We start from the raw sequence: 25,447 nt of genomic DNA on the forward strand, positions 1-25,447 counted from the left end.
GTTGATATCTTTTAACGACACACACAAACAGTAAATGAAATAGATTAAAGGGAACCTGTCACCTCCAAAACACATTTTACACCAACATCGTTACCTTACAGTAGCCCCCAGTGTGTTCCTAATCGTGTTTTTCATTCCTCCGCTGGTTGTTGTATACTTTATAAAAACGCTGTTTTAATCTGTGTTTTCGCTATCCTCAGAGTCAGCTTGAAGTCAAGGGGGCAGCGGCCTCCTCGCTTCAAGTCATACTAAGCCTGCCACTTACCCCTCCTCCCTTCACTGTGATTGACATCCTGCTGTGAGGCTGGGATCGTGCAAGTCTCACGCATGCGCGGTGCGCTCCTTGTCACTGCGCGATCCCGTCTCCGGCTCCCGCACTCAGCAGGCTGCTTCACTCTCTCTGTGCATGTGCCGGGCGCGCGCGCACGATGGAAAAGCCTGGCACATGCGCAAAGAGAGGAAAGCGGCCAGTTGACTCCGGGAGACGGGATCGCGCAGTGACAAGAAGCGCACCGCACATGCGTGAGACTTGCACGATCCCAGCCTCACAGCAGGATGTCAATCACAGTGAAGGAGGCCGCTGCCCCCTTGACTTCAGGCTGACTCTGAGGATAGCGAAAACACAAAGTAAGGCTACATGCACACGACCGTTGTTTTGGTCCGCATCCGATCCGCCGTTTTTTGCGGCTCGGATGCGGACCCATTCACTTCAATGGGGCCGCAAAAGATGCGGACAGCATTCCGTGGCCCCGCCCAAAAAATATAGCATGTCCTATTCTTGTACGTTTTGCGGACAAGAATAGGCATGTCTACAATGGGCCGTCCCTTCCGCAAATTGCGGAAGGCACACGGGTGGCTTCCGTTTTTTGCGGACCGCAAAAAACGGCACGGTCGTGTGCATGTAGCTTAAAACAGCGTTTTTATAAAGCATACAACAACCAATGGAGGAATGAAAAACATCATTAGGAACTCACTGGGGGCTACTGTAAGGTAACGATGTCGGTGTAAAATGTGTTTTGGAGGTGACAGGTTCCCTTTAAATATACCCGAGCAAAGCCAGGTCCTTCAGCTAGTAACTGTATATAATACATGTCATGTACACATACAGACAGTACACATATAACTGTATATAATACATGTCATGTACACATACAGACAGTACACATATAACGTATATAATACATGTCATGTACACATACAGACAGTACACACATATAACTGTATATAATACATGTCATGTACACATACAGACAGTACACACATATAACTGTATATAATACATGTCATGTACACATACAGACAGTACACATATAACGTATATAATACATGTCATGTACACATACAGTACACACATATAACGTATATATAACGTATATAATACATGTCATGTACACATACAGTACACACATATAACGTATATATAATACATGTCATGTACACATACAGACAGTACACATATAACGTGTATATAATGTATATAATACATGTCATGTACACATACAGACAGTACACATATAACGTATATATAATGTATATAATACATGTCATGTACACATACAGACAGTACACACATATAACGTATATATAATGTATATAATACATGTCATGTACACATACAGACAGTACACATATAACGTATATATAATGTATATAATACATGTCATGTACACATACAGTACACAGGCTCGGCACTATGATACTCCTGCTCCAGCGGGATGTTCCCTCAGGAGCGCCCCCTGCTGCTCACGCACCACTCCTCCCTCCGCCAGCCCCGTCCTGGCTTCGTCAGCTTCTCCCGCCTCCCTTTGATCTGTCGTCAACAAGCCCCGCCCCGTGACGTCAGGCCGCGGTGTCCGCCGGTCAGACCGGGACTCGCTCGCGCAAGATGGCGGCTACAGTGCCCGGGGGTACCGGGACCCAACTCCCGCCGCACCGCTCGGCCCCGGCTAGGATTGGATACTACGAGATAGAAAGGACAATCGGCAAGGGCAACTTCGCGGTGGTGAAACTGGCCACGCACATCGTGACACGGGCAAAGGTAACCGGGACGGAGCCGAGTGACACGGGAGCCGGAGAGGGGGCGCGGAGTAGCGGGCAGACCGCACGGGCTGCTGGGGTGGGGGGCAGACACGGGGGTTGCAGCGGGCAGGACGGGGGCAGCAGGGCTTGGGCCATGGGAAGAAGCGGGGGGGACCCTGCAGCCGGGGGTGGGGGAGAGCGCCTTCAATAGGCCGATTCATCCGGCAAACAAGCAGGGGGATCCCGCGGGGAGATGGTGAAGCTGCCGGTGTGCGGATCCAGGTGAAGAGCCCGGTCCCCCCCATTCATCGCTCCATGGAGCGGCCGCGGTGCCTGTCACCTGCCCATCACCCTGTATGGCACCTGTGTCAGTGCTGAGGAGGGGGCTGTGTGCACACCTACCTGCTGGACCCCTCACTGTGTGTGTGTGTGTGTGTGTTACACTGTGTGTGTGTGTGTTACACTGTGTGTGTGTGTGTTACACTGTGTGTGTGTGTGTGTTACACTGTGTGTGTGTGTGTGTGTGTGTTACACTGTGTGTGTGTGTGTTACACTGTGTGTGTTACACTGTGTGTGTGTGTTACACTGTGTGTGTGTGTGTGTTACACTGTGTGTGTGTGTGTGTTACACTGTGTGTGTGTGTGTTACACTGTGTGTGTGTGTGTTACACTGTGTGTGTGTGTTACACTGTGTGTGTGTTACACTGTGTGTGTGTGTTACACTGTGTGTGTGTGTTACACTGTGTGTGTGTTACACTGTGTGTGTGTGTTACACTGTGTGTGTGTGTTACACTGTGTGTGTGTGTGTTACACTGTGTGTGTGTGTGTTACACTGTGTGTGTGTGTGTTACACTGTGTGTGTGTGTGTTACACTGTGTGTGTGTGTGCGTGCGTGTGCTACACTGTGTGTGTGTGCGTGCGTGTGCTACACTGTGTGTGTGTGCGTGCGTGTGCTACACTGTGTGTGTGCGCGTGCGTGTGCTACACTGTGCGTGCGCTACACTGTGTGTGCGTGCGTGCGTGTGCTACACTGTGTGTGTGTGCGTGCGTGTGCTACACTGTGTGTGTGTGCTACACTGTGTGTGTGTGCTACACTGTGTGTGTGCGTGCTACACTGTGTGTGTGTGTGCGTGCTACACTGTGTGTGTGTGTGTGTTACACTGTGTGTGTGTGTGTGTTACACTGTGTGTGTGTGTGTGTTACACTGTGTGTGTGTTACACTGTGTGTGTGTTACACTGTGTGTGTGTGTGTGTTACACTGTGTGTGTGTTACACTGTGTGTGTGTGTGCGTGCTACACTGTGTGTGTGTGTGCGTGCTACACTGTGTGTGTCTATGTACATGTATTTGTATGTGCATATATTCCCTTAGTGATGTATCTGTGTGTACACGACCCTCTGTATGTACATTACCCCGTGTGTATCTGTTATCCTGCCTACATACTTGTATATGTACATGACCCTCCATGTCCGGGTGTATTTCTTACCCTCGCTATGTAGTGTGCATACGTTACCTTTACTATGTATGTGTTATATGTATATGCCCATACGTTGCTCTCTGTACGTACAGATGTGCTTTTATTTGTGTATGTACATATGTTACCCTAGTGATGTACCTGTATGTACTGTATATGCATGAGTGCAAACATGATTCTCTGTGCATATATGTACTGTATATTGTGCATTACCCTCACTATGTACATGTATTTTTATGTATGTACTTATTATCCTCTTGATGTATTTATGTACTGTTTTTGTACATACATGACCCTCTCTAAGTACATATGTGTATTTATTGTTCTCTCCGGGAACCATGTTTGTGTACATACATGACTGTGTATGCGGGTGTATATGTGTTTATTACCCTCTCCAGTAACGTGTATACTTGAACCCTCTATGTGTATGTGCGCAGTATATGTACACACATGACTATCCATGTTTGTGTGTATATACTACCCTGTCTGTAAACACACGTGTAGACATGACCTCCTCCTCCTGCAGGTGTAATATATCGGTGCCTCCATCCATGTAATGCTGACTATACCGTACACTGTGTGCAGGAGCACTGACGAGACGCTGGACCATATCCTTGCTGGAAGGATATGACTGGCATAGATTGGGCCCGCGGGCGATGATGCTCGGACAACCCCCTGTAAAGGGGTTGGCTCATCTCAGACATTGATGGCAGATCAGTAGGATAGGCCATCAGTGTCGGATAGGTGCGGGTCCCACCTCTGGGACCTGCTCCTATCTCTAGAACGGGACCCCCAAAGTAAACAAAGATCAACCGTCCATGCACAGCCACCCTTCATTCACCGCTATGGGAGTTCCAAAAATACCTGACCATTGGCTGCGCTCACGTGGCTATTTTCAGGACTCCCAGATCGACAAATTGGCAGCAGGCTGCGTAACGGGAGTGTCCTGTTGTGGAGGTAGGGGTGGATTCCATATCTAGGACCTGCTCCTATCTGACATTTATGACATGTCCGAACAACATGCCATCAATGTCTAAGATGGGAATACCCCTTTTAGAGAGTTTTGGGGCGTTGAAGGGATTATCCCACGACTAATGTAAAAAATGACAATCAGACATCATATAGTACATGACAAAGCTAGAACCAGCCCTGTACCTGACATGGATCCAGAGATCTCCCCATTCATTGCTGTGGTAGATTTATATCAAGCTGACAGCTCAGGGGAGTGTCTTTTCTGCTGCAGCTCAGGGGGCGTGCCCATGCTCTCCCTATCGCAGCTCAGGGGGCGTGCCCATGCTCTCCCTATCGCAGCTCAGGGGGCGTGCCCATGCTCTCCCTATCGCAGCTCAGGGGGCGTGCCCATGCTCTCCCTATCGCAGCTCAGGGGGCGTGCCCATGCTCTCCCTATCGCAGCTCAGGGGGCGTGCCCATGCTCTCCCTATCGCAGCTCAGGGGGCGTGCCCATGCTCTCCCTATCGCAGCTCAGGGGGCGTGCCCATGCTCTCCCTATCGCAGCTCAGGGGGCGTGCCCATGCTCTCCCTATCGCAGCTCAGGGGGCGTGCCCATGCTCTCCCTATCGCAGCTCAGGGGGCGTGTCCATTCCGCTGCAACTCTCTCCCCATCACAGCTCATTAGGCAGTTGAAGAATGAAACTGAGCACGTGCGTCCATCTCAGTGAGCAGGACAAAGAAATAAGGAAAAATAAATTTAATTACAAAAGTATTCAGATCCAGGTGCTGGTTTGAAAAATGTAGTATATTTTTCGTGGGACAAGCCCTTTAAATATTGATGGCCTATCCTCAGGATAAGTCAGCAGTAATGTTATCGCTGACTCCAGACTCCCCAGAAGATCAGCTGTTTGGAGAGGCTGGACGGATAAGCGTTGCAGCCTCTTCATTTTATACCAAGCACAGCGCCATATGTTGCATAGTGGCTGAGCTTTGTATTGCAGCTCAGTGCAATTCAATTGAATGGGACTGAGCTGTGCAAAGGCTCTGTGACCTGTGGACATGATATGGAGGAAGGGGCCGCAGCACCTGCCTGAGTGCGGTAGCTCTTCCAACTTCTGATCGGGGGCAAGCTGGCAGTTATACCCCTACTGATCAGATTCTGACAACCTATCCTACGGATGGATCACCCCTTTAAGTGTAAATGTTTGCTTCTAGCTCCACTGTTCCCCCCCCCCCCAATAAGGGTTCCTTGGACCCTGGTTAGGAGGGGGCGCAGAAGACGGCAGCAGACGTGTAGTCCCTTTTACTGTAGAGGTGGCTTTGTGACTTCAGCCCGCTGACTTCTGTTTGGCATGGGTGGGCTTCAGGCAGAGCAGTCATCAGATCCCAGACGCAATCTCCCTGACCCCATCTCTGTGTCCTCAGAGAGGGGATCATTTTCTTTTGGGAGTTTGCCTATGGCAGGGTTGTCAAACCTGCGGCTCTACAGCTGTTGTAAAACTACAACTCCCAGCAAGCCCTGCTGTAGGCTAATAGCTGTAGGCAGTCTGGGCATGCTGGGAGTTGTAGTTTTGCAACAGCTGGAGAGGCGCAGGTTGGCCATCCCTGTAACATAGATCATCAACCTCTGCTGTGGTGAAACTTCAACTCCCAGCATGCACCCTTGTGCAACTGTTCATGGAACTCCCATAGAAGTGAATGGTGCATGCTGGGAGTTGTAGTTTAATAAGAAGTGGAGTGCCGAAGGTTGTTGATCCTTGACCTTTGGTAATAAGGTTGGGATCCAGGGGGTTGCACTGTGATGGCCAGTTATGTGGAAAGCTGCTCTGATGTGCTCTTCATGTGTAAGAAGCTGTGTATAGTGATACACAAGTAAAACCGCCAGGTGTCTCCTGCACATGTTCTTACCTCCTTCATACATGCATTTACCACAGTGGAGGACACATTTAGTCTGGATTCACACAGTATTTTTAAATTTTTTTAAGGGGTTTTTTAAGAGTTAAATAAAAACTCAGGCAATCCCTGTAAATGGCCTAAAATAAAAGGATGATTACTCAGCCATATACTCCCCTACTTCTTCCAGCGCTGCGCTCCGATCGATGACATCAGCAGTGCGCAGGACGTCTGTGCTGAGGCCAGTGATTGGCTGCAGCTGTGACTTGTGTGCACAGAACGTCGCAGCTGCAGCCAGGAAGATGACATCAGCAGTGGGAGGACCGCAGCGCAGCGCTGGAAGGAGTTAGGGGAGTATCCATCCTCCTCCTTTTATTTTAGGCCATTTACAGGGCTTGCCTGAGTTTTTATAGAACTTGGACAAACCTTCTTAAAGGGGTTTTGCCATCACATACAATGGGGCATATCGCTAGGATATGCCCCCATTGTCTGATAGGTGCAGGTCTCACCCCTGGGACCCGCACCTGAAACGAGAACGGAGCGGGGAAATTAATGGAGGGTGCACTGCGCAGCCGCCGTCCATTCATTTCAGTGGTGCCGCCGAAAATAGCCCAGCAGGGTCCTCCAGCCGCAGCTCTCCCCACTCCGTTCTCCTTGTAGGTGCACTCTGGCTATCTGTGATGGAGATGTGACCTTCATAGGTAATGACCATCCTGTCATAGTCTTGTTTACCTCAATGCCAGTCCGGTGCTAAGGCTTTGCCAGGCTCCACAGTTATACCACAATATGAAGGTCTTCTGGACTTATAACGAGGGCTTATGTACATTTGGATGAAGACTAAAAAGCTGGAGCTTCCTCTTGATTTACTTGAACTGAGTGTTGACATTTAGTTCAGGGTGGACAGGTGGATGAGGGATGGACAGATTTCAGTACTGTGACCACCTGGGGGAACAAAGCTTTGGACAGGTCTGTTCTGTCTGATCTATTTTACTTGGGTGGCAGATTTTGAGGACCTCTCGTAGTCACCATTGATGTGAATCCATGAATCTACTGTAATCCTGGGTTCTGTCTTCCAAGATCTTGCGTCTCTGTGGTCACATCCAGTCCGTGCTACGTGACCATCCCATATAGAAGAACCTGGTTTGCCTGTGAATAATCCCACCAACCGTAGCAGATACCAGGGTGGGGATTGTATTTTCTGGCTGGAATGGAAAGTGCACCTTTCAGCACTATTCTTTTCTGGTGATGTGATGGACACCATGGTGGATCATGATAAAGACCAGTCTAAGTCAATGGGTTGAGGCAGGCTTGGTTGGTGTCCGTCACAGCTTAAATTTGTTTTTTTCTGTTTCTGTGATGAATTAAAAAAATGTATTTCCTAGTATAATTGTGAACTTAGCCTTAAAAGGGTTTCTCCACGAAGAACACTTAAACTGGCCATACCTATTGGACCTCTTCCACATGTCAGTGATTCATAGACGTATGCTGTCCATGGTCTCCATAGACTGCTCACCTATTAACGTGTATTTACACATCAGTGATTTTCCACTCACCGTGGGTCTGTGGTGACGTCACGGAAGAATGCCTTGTTCCATCTGTGATTACGGATCCCTCACGCATATTATAGTCTACGAGTCCATGAAAGCCATAAACACAACACAGATGTCACCCGTGTTTGATCCATGGTTTTCATGGATCGATGTTTGAAGATGCTTTGGAAACTAAATTTCATCCTAGCGGTGTCTATGAACCATGGATCACGCATGGACTGAAAAACATAAAAACTACGGGTCAAACACGGATGGGTCACAGGCCGCTCCGTCAAGGACATGACACAGACATGTGACTGAGGGTTTAGATCTACGACTGCTGATCTTGGCGGTTTCAGTAGACCATGTAATGTATATGGCTTCCTCCTGACATCAGACACCAACTGTGGGGAAATTGAGCATCAGGCATGTTTGCTTTCAGCATGCCCAATCCTTGTTCTAAGGAAGATAAGCCGCTTCCAGAGGCGTCTGGCAGAGCCAACCATGGATATAGGCGGGAGGATCAGGAGAGATGGCCAGATGAGCGTTCATGTATCTCATGGGTGTCTTCAGCTTAATTGAGGTCCCCAGTGCCATATCTGTCAGTCCCCTAGAAGTGGATGTAGCGGTGGTTGCGCGTGTGCACTACCGCTCCATTCATGTGGACCACTGATTCATTAGAAGTCAACCCCCACGTCACAGGTCTGTAGGATAACTTTTCAGTTGGATCATGTTTTTCTCAGTCGGACACCTTGGAGATGACATAGATCCCGCAGCTCCGTGATCGGGTTGCATGGTGGGATCTGTACGTGTACATTTGTCATACGATTCCTTCCTAAATATTTGCCCGTTGTAAATAGCGTGGAGTACCTCCGGCATATTTCTGTCCTCGAGCTTTCAGCGTTTGCTTTCGAAGTACGTGTGGTTATGTGCCATGTAGAGTTTTCTTCAGCTCAGCTTGAATAGCTCTTGGCTCCGTGCTTGACTTGTGGTTAATGTTCTTGCATCATGTCCTCAGATTTCCAGCCTTAACGTAGGGATTTCAAGTCTGAGGATGTCAATGAAAATACATGTCGTTCATTATTTACAGTGATTTAACGTACCTCAAGGATCTCCAGAGAACCATTAGCCCCTCTGCTAGGGCATGTCCTGGTGCAGCAACTTATCCCCTTTCTACAGGGTTGGAGATAAGTGTTTGGTCAGACAGCCGGGGCCCTAGCAATCAAGAGCACAGTGGCCCTTGTTTTCCCTGTTTTGGATTGGGTGGCGGGCATGCTTGTGTGTTCGTTGGTCCATTCAGCTCTATGGGACTGTCCTAGATGGCAGAGTACAATCGCTATGTGGCATCCCCATAGAGCTGAATGGAAGGTCGGTGTGCATGTGTGTCCGCTAGCCCATTCAACAGGGGCCCCCATTCTCGCCGTGGTCAGGGACCCCTGAGAATAATAAAAAATAACATTTACTCATCTCCTGAACCCTCCCTGTTCCAGCGCAGTCGCCCGGATCCACTTCGCCACTGCAGCCGTGACGTAATGCCTTGGCTTAGTGTTGACTGTGTATGACGTGACCACTGCAGCCAGTCACTGGTCTCGGCTGTATACAGCAGGAGACTGTTGAGCCGATTGATTGGTTGAAGCAGTTACGTGTGGTATATGGGCATGTCACCTCTACAGTCAGGACAAAAAAAGCTCGGTGGAGAGGCAGCACGGGAATGGAGGGGGTTTGAGTGAGTATGATTTGTATTTTAAAGGGGTTCTCCATGCTTTTCTAAACTGGTCCTTTCTTCTGCCCCGTGGAAGAAGATAGTTTGGTCGGTACTTATCCCACTTTTGCTTTGGTGATGCCCATGACTCTGCTGCACTCACACAGGCTGCGGGCTCTTCTGTCTCCTGTGTGCCCTTCTCTTCCTGTTCACCTTCATAATAGTAAATGCATCTAAACAGGGAGAGAAGGAGTTAAAGGGGTTGTCTCACTTCAGCAAATGGCATTTATTATGTAGAGAAAGTGAATACAAGGCACTTACTAATGTATTGTGATTGTCCTTATTCCTTCCTTTGCTGGCTTCATACATTTTTCCATCACCTTATTCACTGCTTGTTTCCATGGTTACGACCACCCTGCAATTCAACAGTGGTGGTCGTGCTTGCACACTATAGGAAAAAAGCATGAGCCTATCTGCTTTCCCTATGGTCCCGGCCACCAGAGAAGCTGGCGCTTTTTCCCATAGTGTGCAAGCACGACCACCACTGCTGGATTGCAGGGTGGTCATATCGCCATATCAGTTGCCAGAAGAAAGTGGTGGCCATTGGCAGGGACCACCGGCTCTATGTTGTCGAAGGAAGTACCGCTGCCCTTTTACACCGCCATAAATACTTCTCGTATTTTTGTGCAGATTTCTCTATTTTCTTGCACCAACATCTGGGTATGTTACTAGCGGATTTTATTGCAGATTTAGTGCTGAAACGTAGAAAAATCCTCATGGAACCTCTCGTGGAAATCCCGACCCTTGTGCAGGCGAGTCCGTATATTATTCACCTCGCTTCTCTCGGCCTCCGCTGCATCCTTTAGGCTTGGCTCTTCCGTTTTTTATCTACGTGTTCGTCTGCGGTATTTGTCCGCCCCGTCTGCTTCTGCAGTAATGTGGTTCCTGGTAAATGGGGACATGTGGTAATCCTTTTGCAGAAGGTTACTTTCCAAAAATGAATGTGAAGGGAGCCATAGGTGATGATAGCGTAAGGTGGTGTTGCTTCCAAGACATCTCCTTGTCAGACTGAAGCCGGCCTGGTGGTCAGCCGTGTATTTTCCTTGCAGTAGCTGCCCCTTTTTTTGGTAATGGAGAGAGGGTAGGCCTTCTTCTATGACACCCACATCATTTTGAAGCTGAAGACTGTCATGTTCTCGGGATTTGTGCAGCCCTGTTTCGGCCAGAATAGTCTTAAAGGGTTTGTACCAAGTTATAAACTTCTCTCCATCGGTTCCCAGAATGAATGGGGTGAACGCTGCTGCTCAGTCCATTCTGTATGGGGCTGCCAGAGATGGTCGCACTGGGCTACGAATGGTACAGCGGTGTTACTGTCATCCAGGGAACTCTGATCTGCCATTCTCTTGATCAGTGGGGTGGATCGGGCATGATGAACTTGAGTATGCCCAATCCTTTGTACTCAAAGGATGTCCTGATCCTTTAAAAATAAAAAAAATAATATTTACCTGCCAGACAACCCCTTTTGTCTGAACCTCAGCCCCTTAACAAAAAACATGAAGATTTGCCTGTCTGCGGTCCCAGTCGCATCCAGTCCCCGCAGAACCATGAAGTAGCTGTGGCCAGTGACGTTTCATAGTCCTGCATGGACTGGAAGCTCCCAGGAATGGAGCAGTGGCAAGACCACGGACTGGCGTTCAGGGGCACAGGTCTAGACCAAGGGGGTTGTCTGCTCTAAGGCTACATTCACACGTCAGTATTTTTCTATATCCCGATTTTCGGTCCGTTTTTTGCGGATCCGTTGTTCCTGTAAATGTTTCCGTATGTCATCCGTTTTTTGCGGATCCGTAAAAAACTGAAACATGTATAAATTTCAATAAGCAAATAAAGTTGTTTGGATTTCTTTGAAAAAAAAAAAAAAGTAAATAAAAGTTTATAAAATAAAAATTTAATTTCCAGGAACGGAATCCGCATAAAACGGATGACATACGTAATGACATACGAATGTCTTCCGTTTTTTACGGATCCATTGACTTTGTATTGTACCAGGATCCGATTTTTGCAGAAAAGAATAGGACAAGTTTTATATTTTTTCGGACATGCGGAACGGAACAACGGAAACTGACAGCACACATTGTGCTGTCCGATTTTTTTCCAGTACCCACTGAAAATGAATGGGTACAGAACTGGTCCAGATCTGTTCCGCATAAAACGGAACAGATCAGGAAAGAAAAAAACGGACGTGTGAATGGACCCTAAGGCTGTACTTGGCATCGGTGGGGTATCATGTAGTCCAGCACATCATTGGCTGTGCCTTAGTTTATATTCACACGCGGCAGATTTTGTTTCGGAAATTTCTGAGACTGACAACCAGGGTTGTATCTGCGGCAAGCACGTGGATTTCTGCAAGCCTCCCTAGGATCTATGGCACGGTCTGCAGCTGATCCACTGCTGTATGTGAACACACCCTGGGGTTGCTTCTTCTGTCACCTTGCCCAGGTGCCATTTGTGAGCTATGACCTGGGCTAATGTGGGAACGCTGGCAGCGCTGCGCCCTGTTTGTGCCATGTTACATAATGTTACAGTACGACGCCTGTGCTCGCTCATGGACGCTTGTTTTCCTGTTTGCCGCGCGGTGCAGGGAGCTCGGAGGAGAGCTTCCCAGGCTTTGTCCTTACAGCCCATGCCAGACGAGCGAAAACAAGGGGCCCATTGACTGGAAGTCATCTCATCCAGGATGCACAAAGCTGCCCATTGTGCCAGCGTCCTGCAGCACAGAGGTGGAGCTCCTGGTTACATCTGCACTTCATGGCCTTTATTCTCGGTCAGTGTCCTCTCTTCTACGGTGAATTTCACACTGTTATGAAAGACAGGATCAAAGCTTTAGATTTACTGACGAAATCCCAATACTGCTTTTGGATGGCAAGGGTCGTCTGTAACCATGGAAACGAGCAGTTTATAATGTGATGGAAAAATGAATCCAGCCAGCAAAGGAAGCAATATGGACAATCGCAATACATTAGTAAGTGTCTTGTATTAACTTTATCTACATGATAAATGCCACTTACTGAAGTGAGACAACCCCTTTAAAGGGGTAGGGTCGTGGAGAGATGCTTCTATATGCTGGAGCTGTAGGACGCTTAGAGGATATCATGCTTGGGTCCCATTAAGGGCTCATTCACATGACGGTATAAATGGTTCCACATCCGGTCGTGTGAGTGCTCCCTCACTAGAACAGATACTTGGCGGGTGTAGTACCATTCCCTCAGCGGTTGTACTGCCCGGCGTGCGATGGCGTCTATCCACGACCAACGTCAGATGGGATGGGAGATCGTAATTGGATGAATAGGCTATGTTCACACTGGATGGATACGCTGTGGATTTACGCCTGGAAAATCTGCAGCACCAGCAAAGTGGAGGACATTTTAGGAAATCTCATCCATTCGCTGCAGGGCGGATTTTTTTAAATCTGCAGCATGTTTTTTTTATGGGGTAGATTTCTGGGGTTTGGTTTCGCCCTTTGCAATGCATAGGGTGACATCTGCAGCCCAATCAGTGACAAAAGCGCAATGGAAAATTCCTCCTCGTGTCGGACCGGATTCACACACAGCCTTTTGCAATTTTATTCCATGGCAATTTCAAAGGCTTTTTATGACTTCTGTATTAAACGATTGAAAAGTCTATGTCTATATAAAACTTTTTTTTTGCGTTGTCCACCATGTCAGTGAATAGCTGGTCTCCATGGACAGCACACCTAGCCATTATCATTAAAAGTTCATCAGTATCTGACCGGTGAGGGTCCGACACCCGGGACTCCTGCCGATCAACTGTTTGAGGAGGCATCGGCGCTCACAGTAGCTCCACAGCCTTCTCCCTGCTCACCAAGCACAGCGCCGTACATTGGATTGTGGCTGTGCCTGGTATTGCGCTCAGCCCCATTTACTTCAATGGCACTGAGCTGCTCCTAGGTCACATGACCGATGAACGTGACGTCACTGGCCTAGGAAAAGCTGCGTGAAGGACGCGGCACTACTGCAAGCGCCGATGCTTTCTCAAACGGCTGATCGTTGGAGTTCCCGGGTGTCGGACCCCTACCCTTTCCCATACTGATGACCTATCGAGAAGATAGATCAGCAGTATTAAAGTCTTGGAAAACCCCTTTAATGTGTGTGGTTTTCCACGGGCCGTGGGTTTGTGGTGAAATCATGGAAGCACGCCCTATTTTTGTCTGTGATTATGCATCCTTCAAATATACGTTAGTCTGTGGAGGAGATTTATCCAAAATGGTGGAAAGTAGAACTGGCTTAGTTGCCCATAGCAACCAATCAGATTCCTCCTTTTATTTTTCAGAGCTCCTTTGGCAGATGAAAGGTGGAATCTGATTGGTTGCCATGGGCAACTAAGCCAGTTCTACTTTACACCATTTTGGATAAATCTCCCCCTATGGGTGTATGGACCGTTGGCGGGAGATGCTCTAAAAACAAATCTTCAGATGAGCAGTGTCTGTGGAATGTGAATGGCCATCTTGTCACGGATGTCATCTCGGACACAGACGTGTGACTGAGGCCTTAGGCCGTTCTGTGGGACATGAAAAAGCATGTGACCGTTGTCAGCGAACTGATGCGATGTGTGCATGTCGCCTCATGCCTTCTCCTGTCCCGCAGTGTGCATCAATGTTGTACTTGCCGCTGCACTAACGCTTCTTCCAGATTCCGGCCGGCTGCTGCGGCATAGAATGCCGGGAATCGGCCGGGCAAAAATTGTTGCGTGCAGCGTTTTTTTTTTTCTTTCTGGCTGAATCCCGGCATATTTTCTGGGTAGTGGCCGGATCGCTGCGGTCCCCATTATAGTTAAGGGGGCCGGCGGTCATTCCAATAACATCTGGCAATGCCAGATCTGGAGAACTGCGGCTGGCTGTTACGGCACAGAGCTGTGCCACGTGAAACTACCCTAAGGGGGAACGTTTAGGCTGCATGCACATGACAGTGAAAAAAAACGTCCCTTAAGAATGGATAAACTGTCCCTTTTTAATGGACATATTTTTCTGAGAAACGGAGGTTAAAAACGGACCCATTCAGTTGTATGGGGCTGTCAGTCAGTAAAAAACGGACAAGATAGAACATTTTTTGACGTCCGTTATTCACTGGCCATAAAAACACTGCCATGTAAATAACCCCATAGGCTACCATTGGTCTTAACCACTTAAGGACCACAGGTTTATACCCCCCTAAAGACCAGGCCCTTTTTTACAAATCGGCACTACACTACTTTCACCGTTTATTGCTCGGTCATGCAACTTACCACCCAAATGAATTTTACCTCCTTTTCTTCTCACTGATAGAGCTTTCATTTGGTGGTATTTCATTGCTGCTGACATTTTTACTTTTTTTGTTATTAATCGAAATTTAACGATTTTTTTGCAAAAAAATGACATTTTTCACTTTCAGTTGTAAAATTTTGCAAAAAAAACGAGATCCATATAGAAATTTTGCTCTAAATTTATAGTTCTACATGTCTTTGATAAAAAAAAAATGTTTGGGTAAAAAAAAAATGGTTTGGGTAAAAGTTATAGCGTTTACAAACTATGGTACAAAAATGTGAATTTCCGCTTTTTGAAGCAGCTCTGACTTTCTGAGCACCTGTCATGTTTCCTGAGGTTCTACAATGCCCAGACAGTACAAACACCCCACAAATGACCCCATTTCGGAAAGTACACACCCTAAGGTATTCGCTGATGGGCATAGTGAGTTCATAGAACTTTTTATTTTTTGTCACAAGTTAGCGGAAAATGATGATTTTTTTTTTATTTTTTTTTCCTACAAAGTCTCATATTCCACTAACTTGTGACAAAAAATAAAAACTTCTATGAACTCACTATGCCCATCACGAAATACCTTGGGGTCTCTTCTTTCCAAAATGGGGTCACTTGTGGGGTAGTTATACTGCCCTGGCATTCTAGGGGCCCAAATGTGTGGTAAGGAGTTTGAAATCAAATTCTGTAAAAAATGACCTGTGAAATCCGAAAGGTGCTCTTTGGAATATGGGCCCCTTTGCCCACCTAGGCTGCAAAAAAGTGTCACACATCTGGTATCTCTGTATTCAGGAGAAGTTGAGGAATGTGTTTTGGAGTGTCATTTTACATATACCCATGCTGGGTGAGATAAATATCTTGGTCAAATGCCAACTTTGTATAAAAAAATGGGAAAAGTTGTCTTTTGCCAAGATATTTCTCTCACCCAGCATGGGTATATGTAAAATGACACCCCAAAACACATTCCCCACCTTCTCCTGAGTACGGGGATACCAGATGTGTGACACTTTTTTGCAGCCTAGGTGGGCAAAGGGGCCCATATTCCAAAGAGCACCTTTCGGATTTCACTCGTCATTTTTTACAGAATTTGATTTCAAACTCCTTACCACACATTTGGGCCCCTAGAATGCCAGGGCAGTATAACTACCCCACAAGTGACCCCATTTTGGAAAGAAGAGACCCCAAGGTATTCGCTGATGGGCATAGTGAGTTCATGGAAGTTTTTATTTTTTGTCACAAGTTAGTGGAATATGAGACTTTGTATGAAAAAAAAAAAAAAAAAAAAAAATCTGCATTTTCCACTAACTTGTGACAAAAAATAAAAGATTCTAGGAACTTGCCATGCCCCTCACGGAATACCTTGGGGTGTCTTCTTTCCAAAATGGGGTCACTTGTGGGGTAGTTATACTGCCCTGGCATTTTCCAGGGGCCCTAATGTGTGGTAAGTAGGTAAATGACCTGTGAAATCCTAAAGGTGCTCTTTGGAATATGGGCCCCTTTGCCCACCTAGGCTGCAAAAAAGTGTCACACATGTGGTATCGCCGTATTCAGGAGAAGTTGGGGAATGTGTTTTGGGGTGTCATTTTACATATACCCTTGCTGGGTGAGAGAAATATCTTGGCAAAAGACAACTTTTCCCATTTTTTTATACAAAGTTGGCATTTGACCAAGATATTTCTCTCACCCAGCATGGGTATATGTAAAATGACACCCCAAAACACATTCCCCAACTTCTCCTGAGTACGGCGATACCAGATGTGTGACACTTTATTGCAGCCTAGATGCGCAAAGGTGCCCAAATTCCTTTTAGGAGGGCATTTTTAGACATTTGGATACCAGACTTATTCTCACGCTTTGGGGCCCCTAGAATGCCAGGGCAGTATAAATACCCCACATGTGACCCCATTTTGGAAAGAAGACACCCCAAGGTATTCAATGAGGGGCATGGCGAGTTCATAGAAATCTTTTTTTTTTGGCACAAGTTAGCGGAAATTGATATTTTTAATTTTTTTCTCACAAAGTCTCCCGTTCCGCTAACTTGGGACAAAAATTTCAATCTTTCATGGACTCAATATGCCCCTCACGGAATACCTGGGGGTGTCTTCTTTCCGAAATGGGGTCACATGTGGGGTATTTATACTGCCCTGGCATTCTAGGGGCCCTAAAGCGTGAGAAGAAGTCTGGAATATAAATGTCTAAAAATTTTTACGCATTTGGTTTCCGTGAGGGGTATGGTGAGTTCATGTGAGATTTTATTTTTTGACACAAGTTAGTGGAATATGAGACTTTGTAAGAAAAAAAAATAATAATTCCGCTAACTTGGGCCAAAAAAATGTCTGAATGGAGCCTTACAGAGGGGTGATCAATGACGGGGGGGGTGATCAATGACAGGGGGGGTGATCAATGACAGGGGGGTGATCAGGGAGTCTATATGGGGTGATAACCACAGTCATTGATCACGCCCCTGTAAGGCTTCATTCAGACGTCCGTATGCGTTTTGCGGATCCGATCCATCTATCAGTGCATCCGTAAAAATCATGCGGACATCTGAATGGAGCTTTACAGGGGGGTAATCAATGACAGGGGGGTGATCAGGGAGTCTATATGGGGTGATCACCACAGTCATTGATCATGCCCCTGTAAGGCTTCATTCAGACGTCCGGATGCGTTTTGCGGATCCGATCCATCTATCAGTGGATCCGTAAAAATCATGCGGACGTCTGAATGGAGCTTTACAGGGGGGTAATCAATGACAGGAGGGTAATCAATGACAGGGGGGTGATCAGGGAGTCTATATGGGGTGATAACCACAGTCATTGATCACGCCCGTGTAAGGCTTCATTCAGACGTCCGTATGCGTTTTGCGGATCCGATCCATCTATCAGTGCATCCGTAAAAATCATGCGGACATCTGAATGGAGCTTTACAGGGGGGTAATCAATGACAGGGGGGTGATCAGGGAGTCTATATGGGGTGATCACCACAGTCATTGATCATGCCCCTGTAAGGCTTCATTCAGACGTCCGGATGCGTTTTGCGGATCCGATCCATCTATCAGTGGATCCGTAAAAATCATGCGGACGTCTGAATGGAGCTTTACAGGGGGGTAATCAATGACAGGGGGGTGATCAGGGAGTCTATATGGGGTGATCACCACAGTCATTGATCACGCCCCTGTAAGGCTTCATTCAGACGTCCGGATGCGTTTTGCGGATCCGATCCATCTATCAGTGCATCCGTAAAAATCATGCGGACATCTGAATGGAGCTTTACAGGGGGGTAATCAATGACAGGGGGGTGATCACCACAGTCATTGATCATGCCCCTGTAAGGCTTCATTCAGACGTCCGGATGCGTTTTGCGGATCCGATCCATCTATCAGTGCATCCGTAAAAATCATGCGGACATCTGAATGGAGCTTTACAGGGGGGTAATCAATGACAGGGGGGTGATCACCACAGTCATTGATCATGCCCCTGTAAGGCTTCATTCAGACGTCCGTATGCGTTTTGCGGATCCGATCCATCTATCAGTGCATCCGTAAAAATCATGCGGACATCTGAATGGAGCTTTACAGGGGGGTGATCAATGACAGGGGTGTAATCAATGACAGGGGGGTGATCAGGGAGTCTATATGGGGTGATCACCACAATCATTGATCATGCCCCTGTAAGGCTTCATTCAGACGTCCGGATGCGTTTTGCGGATCCGATCCATCTATCAGTGGATCCGTAAAAATCATGCGGACGTCTGAATGGAGCTTTACAGGGGGGTGATCAATGACAGGGGGGTGATCAATGACAGGGGGGTGATCAGGGATGATCAGGGGCTAATAAGGGGTTAATAAGTGACAGGGGGGGGGGGGGGGGTGTAGTGTAGTGTAGTGGTGCTTGGTGCTACTTTACTGAGCTACCTGTGTCCTCTGGTGGTCGATCCAAACAAAGGGGACCACCAGAGGACCAGGTAGCAGGTATATTAGACGCTGTTATCAAAACAGCGTCTAATATACCTGTTAGGGGTTAAAAAAAACACATCTCCAGCCTGCCAGCGAACGATCGCCGCTGGCAGGCTGGAGATCAACTCTCTTACCTTCCGTTCCTGTGAGCGCGCGCGCCTGTGTGCGCGCGTTCACAGGAAATCTCGGCTCACGCGAGATGACGCCTATTGGCGTTAGCGTAGCCTGGGGGAGCCGCCGCAATGACGCCTTTCGGCGTTACAGTTGCGGGAAGTGGTTAAAACCGAAGTGTGATGGCCGTTAGAAAAAAAAAAAGTCCATCGCATGTCCGTTTTTCGATGTTGTGTGCATGTAGCCTTAGGGTACTTTCACACTAGCGTTTTGTTTTCCGGTATTGAGTTCCGTCACAGAAGCTCAATACCGGAAAAAAGCTGATCAGTTTTATCCTAATGGAGAGCAATCCGTTCAGGATGCATCAGTTCAGTCCCTCTTACGTTTTTGGGCCGGAGAAAATACAGCAGCATGCTGCAGTTTTCTCTCCGGCCAAAAATCCTGAACACTTGCCGGAATGCCGGATCTATTGAAATGCATTAATGTCGGATCTGGCCCCAAGTGTTCCGGCAAAATGGATCCGGTTTTGCGGTCTGCGCACGTGCAGACTCTTAAATATGAGAAAAAAAATAATACCGGATCCGATTTTTCCGGATGACAACTGGAAAGACAGATCCAGTATTGCAATGCATTTGTGAGACGGATCTGCTTCCGGATCCGTCTCACAAATGCATCCGTTTGCGTCTGGATTGCCGGATCCGGCAGCCAGTACCGGCGACGGAACTGCCTTCTGGAATCCTCTGCCGCAAGTGTGAAAGTACCCTTAGGCCCTTTTCACACGGGCGAGTATTCCGCGCGGTTGCAATGCGTCAGTTGAACCCATTGCACCCGCACTGAATCATGACCCATTCATTTCTATGGGGCTGTGCACACGAGCGGTGATTTTCACGCATCACTTATGCGTTGCGTGAAAATCGCAGCATGCTCCTCTTTGTGCGTTTTTCACATAACGCAGGCCCCATAGAAATGAATAGGGTTGCGTAAAAAAATCGCAAGCAAGTGCGGATGCGGTGCGATTTTCACGCACGGTTGCTAGGTGACGATCGGGATGGGGACCCGATCATTATTATTTCCCCTTATAACATGGTTATAAGGGGAAATAATAGCATTCTTAATACAGAATGCATAGTAAAACAGCGCTGGAGGGGTTAAAAAAATTAATAATTTTTTTTAAACTTACCTTAATCCACTTGTTCGCGCAGCCGGCATCTCTTCTGTCTTCATCTGTGAGCAATAGGGCCTTTGATGACGTCCCTACGCTCATCACATGATCCATCACCATGGTGATGGATCATGTGATGAGCGTAGTGACGTCATCAAAGGTCCTATTGCTCACAGTTAAAGACCGAAGAGATGCCGGCTGCGCAAACAAGTGGATTAAGGTGAGTTAAAAAATTATTTTTTTTAACCCCTCCAGCCCCTTATAAGGGGAAATGATACACTACACTACAACTAACCCAAACCTGAACTTCTGTGAAAAACACATTGCGTTTCGATGTTCAGTTTTTATTGCGCGGGTGCAATCGCAGTCAAAACTGACTGCAATTGCGTTCATACTCGCACGGGTTTGCCGCAATGCACTGGGACGCATCCGGACACGCTCGTCTGCAAGGGGCCTTAGAGTACATGCACACGGCGGTATAGTTATTGCAAATTTTCACTCTGTTTTTGCTGCTTTTCCGCGTTTCGTCACAGATTGTGAGGCGGATTCTCTCCGGATTTCACCCTCTTGCATGGTAGAGGATGAACTCTGCGCTGAAAATCCGCACAAACCGTCAACGTGCAGCAGAATTTAGAATCCACACCTCAGGGCAATTTCCGTTGAGAAATCTTTCACACCTTGTAAATGAGATTTTGAGCATCTTATCTACTTAGCCGGTTCAGCATGACCCTCAGGGTACGTCTACGTGGGCGTGTACCCTACTCTTCTTTGGGCGGCATCTTACAGATTTAAAAGGGCTTTCCACTTTTTTAGACCAGGATCAGCAACCCCCAGCTGTTCTGAAACTGCAACTCCCAGAATGGGTTACAAGAATAGCTGAGTAAGTGTGCATGCTGGGAGTTGTAGTTTCACAGCAGCTGGACTGCCGCAGGTTGCTGATCCCTGTTTTAGAGATTGATGATCTATCCTCCAGATTGCTGTGGGGGCCGAGACAACCACCGATAAGCTGACAGTCCATAGCCACCGCACAAGGGTGAGGTTGAGCCCAGTAGTTGCATGTATTACGTAATTACAAGGCGGTCTGTGTGACGTGTCTGGAGGACGGAGCCGGCCTGACACTATATGGCTGTGTATGAGCCACGGTCAGCTGACGGCCGGACGAGCCGCGCGCTCCCTTCACATAGACTCATTTGTGGACGCCTTCTGTGAACTCGGAATCTCATTGCTGGGGAGAAATCTGAGGCATACCAGTGATCTCATGGGTGGAAGACATTGCATTCCTCTGAAATACAAAGCGGGGTTTCTTGCAGTGACTGCGGTCTTGTTTTTCTGGATAAGTGTGTTTAAAAGAGGAGAGTGCTGCCTGCGCCTTCCTGCAGAGCCCTGACTGCTGAGACCGGACCTCTGCTGCTGGGGTGTGTTCACATGTGGCAGATCTGACGCAACCGTCCCCTACGTCTGAGATCCAGGCACATTCAGTACGCATGGAACAGGGGGTCAGTCGGACGTTTCTGAAACAAACCTGCCACGGGCGATTTTACAACCCCACCGGGTCGGTCTTGCTGCTTATCCATGGTGTTACAGGCAGATTTGTCCCAGATCCAACCCTGTGCATTGCAAAAGGTGAAGTCCACGGTGGAAATCCGCAGCCTCCATTTGCATTTACAGGCGTTGATGCCATATCGCCAGGATATACCATCATCGTCAGACAGGTGCGGAACTCACGTCTGGCCCCTCGAAGCGAAGGAGAGCACACTGCGCATACACGGCATGCTCTCCATTCACCGCTGAAAATAGCCAAGTGAGATCAGAAGTCCCATAGAGATGAATAGAGAGCGGCCACCTCTCCATTCACTGCAATGGGAGCCAGAGCTGGACTAGTTTTGGAACTTCCACCGCAGTGAACGGAGGGTGGTCGCGCATATGTGGCTGGTCTCCGTTCTTGTAAGGGTCCCTTCCTGGAGATAGGAGCCGGTTCCAGACGTAGGACCTGCACCTATCCGCCATAGTTGGCCTATCCTAGCGATGTGCCATCAATATCCCAGATTGGAGTGCCCCTTTATGTTATGTTCTGCAGGCTTTCCAGCTGACATTTTTTTTAAATGGAAAATCTGCAATGTATCCTGTGCTGTGTGTGAACATACCTTTGGGGCTCCATTAGATTACATGGTGACCCAGGACGGGGATAGGATGATAGGTTAACCACCACGTGTATAAACCTGCTCTTTGGCGCCAGCAGTCCTTGCTATACAGTAGAAACCTGACGTTTACATACACCATATATAAAAAGACACATCTGCATGTTTTTCTCAATATCTGAAATGAAATCAGAATAAACATTTCCTGTTTTTGGTCAATTAGGATTACCATAATTATTATTATTTGCCAAATGCCAGAATAATGAGAGAGAGAATGTTTTAAAGGGAACCTGTCACCGGGATTCTGTGTATAGAGCTGAGGACATGGGTTGCTAGATGGCCGCTAGCACATCCGCAATATCCAGTCCCCATAGCTCTGTGTGCTTTTATTGTGTAAAAAACAGATTTGATACATATGCAAATTAACTGAGATGAGTCCTCTCCCTGACTCATCTCACGTACAGGATTCATCTCAGGTTAATTTGCATATCTATCAAATCGTTTTTTTTTTACACAATAAAAGCACACAGAGCTATGGCGACTGGGTATTGCGGACGTGCTAGCGGCCATCTAGCAACCCATGTCCTCAGCTCTATACACAGAATCCAGGTGACAGGTTACTTTTAAGGCATTTCTATGACTTTCTGCAATGTCTAAAGTTTCCATACACTCAGATCACTATGCCTTTAAACCATTCTGGACTGCCCATGTGACGAGGCCATGTGTTGGGTTTGTTGGCCACATCTGAGTTAATTAGAGACACACCTGATGGACACTGCTTCTTTGTGTAGCATCATGGGAAAGTCTAAAGAAATCAGCCAAGATATCAGGAGGAGAATTGTGGACTTGCACTGGACTGGCTCAACCTTGGGTGCAATTTCATGATCCCTGAAGGCGCCTCGTTCATCTGTACAAACAATTATACTCAAGTACAACCAAGATGGGAATGTCCAGCCACCATAACGCTCAGGAGGGAGACTGGTTCTGGGTCCCAGAGATGAACGTGCTTTGGTCCGACATGTGCATATCAACCCAGGAACAAAAGCAAAAGACCTTGTGAAGATGATGGCGGAAGCTGGTAAGATCGTGTCAATATCCACAGTGAAACGAGGACTGTATCAGCATGGGCTGAAAGGCCGCCCTGCCAGGAAGAAGCCATTACTCCAAAAGAAACAGAAAAAAGCCAGCTTAATGTTTGCAAATGCACACAGGAACACAGACCTACATTTTTTGGAGACCTGTCCTGTGGTCTGACGAAACTAAAAGTGAACTTTTTGTCCATAATGACCATCGTTACGTTTGGAGGAAAAAAAAGGGAGAAACTTGGAAGCCTAAGAACACCATCCCAAATGTGGAACAGGGGGGTGGCAGCATCATGTTGTGGGGTTGTTTTGCTGCAGGAGGGACTGGTGCACTTCACAAAATAGAGGAGGAAAGAAGATTATGTGGAAATACTGAAGCAACATCTCAAGACATCAGCCAGGAAGCTAAAGCTTGGGCGGAAATAAGTCTTCCAAATGGACAATGACCCGAAGCATACTGCCAAACTGGTTACAAAATGGCTTAAAGGGGTTCTGCACTTTGTTTAAACTGATGATCTATCTTCTGGATAGATCATCAGCTTTCTGATCACCGGGGGTCCGACACCCGGGACCCCCGGCGATCAGCTGTTTGAGAAGGCAGCGGTGCGGCCTTCTCACTGTTTACCGCTATCCCAGTGACATCACGACTAGTATCAGTGGCCTGGGCGCGGCTAAGCTCTGTTCACTTGAATGGAGCTTAGCCCCTCCCAGGCCAGTCGATCCAAGTCGTGACGTCACTGTGCCGGCGGTAAACAGTGAGAAGGCCACGGCACTGCTGGAGCGCCGCTGCCTTCTCAATCAGCTGATCGGCGGGGGTCCCGGGTCCGCCGATCAGATGCTGATGATCTATCCAGAGGATAGATCATCAGTTTAAACAAAGTGTAGAACCCCTTTAAGGATAACAAAGTCAGTGTTTTTGAGCGGCCATCACAAAGCCCCATCTCCATCCTATTGACAATTTATGGGCAAATCTGAAAAGGCAGGTGCGAGCAAGGCGACCAACAAACATGGCTCAGTCACAGCAGTTTTGTCAGGAGGAATGGGCCCAAATTCCGACCAACTATTGTGAGGAGCTTGTGGAAGGATATCCAAAACGTTTGACCCCTCATACAATTTAAGGGCAGTGGTACCAAATATTAATGAAATGTATGTAAACTTTTGACTTTTCAGAAAGTAATAAAAATGCCTCAAACATTCTCTCATTATTCTGGCATTTGTCAAATAATAATAATTATGGTAATCCTAATTGACCAAAAACAGGAAGGGTTTATTCTGATTACATGTCGGATATTGAGAAAAACATGCAGATGGTTTCAACTGTATATGTGCCAACCATGTCGGAGAGAACTCCTTGTAATGGGGAACAAAGGGAATTTCTCTACATTTTTGGTTGACCTTCCCATTTCCCTACTAAACTGCGGTATGTCTAGATGAAAATGGAGAGGTTAGACCAACGTGGTCATGTTATGCTTAAAACATTATTATTTTTTTCTTATAGAGAAGAGGCCCAAGGCCTTATGCACACAGCTGATTACGGTTGTACAGTGCTCGGCAATTTCTATGGGCCCCTACAGTACCATGGCATGCGCGATCACATCCACTATTGCTTGTAGAGGAGAATGCAGTACATGGCGGCACTATACCATGACCCAAGGAGGGCTTGTGACTCCTACTAACTAATATATCGCAGTGAGACCTGAGATTTTATTTTTCATAAGGCCTTTTTCACACGAGCGAGTTTACTGTCCGGATCTGATGCGTGAAGTGAACGCATAGCCTCCAGACTGGATCCTGACCCAATTATTTCTATGGCCCTGTGGACGTTTTTCAGGCATTATCTCTGTATTCAGGAAAAATCGTAAGCATGTTCTATATTTTGCATTTTTCACGCAGCTCTTACCCCATAGAAGTGAATGGGGGCTTGTGTGAAAAGCAGAAGGAAGGCATCCGGATGTAAAGCATTTAATGCAATGCAACCGATCGGGGTCCGGCAGCATGGCCTTAACAATCGGTAAGCCTGTACCGTGGATACACTGGTGGGGTTCGCTGGTTGGTATTTGGGGGCTGTCATTGTCAGGTCTTTACCATTTGACATCCATGTGTTTTTTTGTAGAGCACATTTGAT

General features: G+C 47.3%; 1 protein-coding gene across 2 annotated transcripts in view; it reads left to right on the forward strand.

The window, feature by feature from the left end:
• The first annotated feature begins 1,843 nt into the window (after positions 1-1,843).
• The window catches only part of SIK3 (SIK family kinase 3), a 131,449-nt gene continuing 107,845 nt past the window's right edge, over positions 1,844-25,447 (forward strand). For both annotated transcript variants that reach the window (XM_040426020.1, XM_040426028.1), the window contains exon 1: positions 1,844-2,038. In XM_040426020.1, coding sequence (XP_040281954.1) covers positions 1,886-2,038 — 153 coding nt within the window. In that variant the 5' untranslated portion in view covers positions 1,844-1,885. The remainder of the gene's footprint in view (positions 2,039-25,447) is intronic.

The sequence above is a fragment of the Bufo bufo genome, chromosome 1 (genome assembly GCF_905171765.1).
Source record: "Bufo bufo chromosome 1, aBufBuf1.1, whole genome shotgun sequence".
NCBI classification, from domain to species: Eukaryota; Metazoa; Chordata; class Amphibia; order Anura; family Bufonidae; genus Bufo; species Bufo bufo.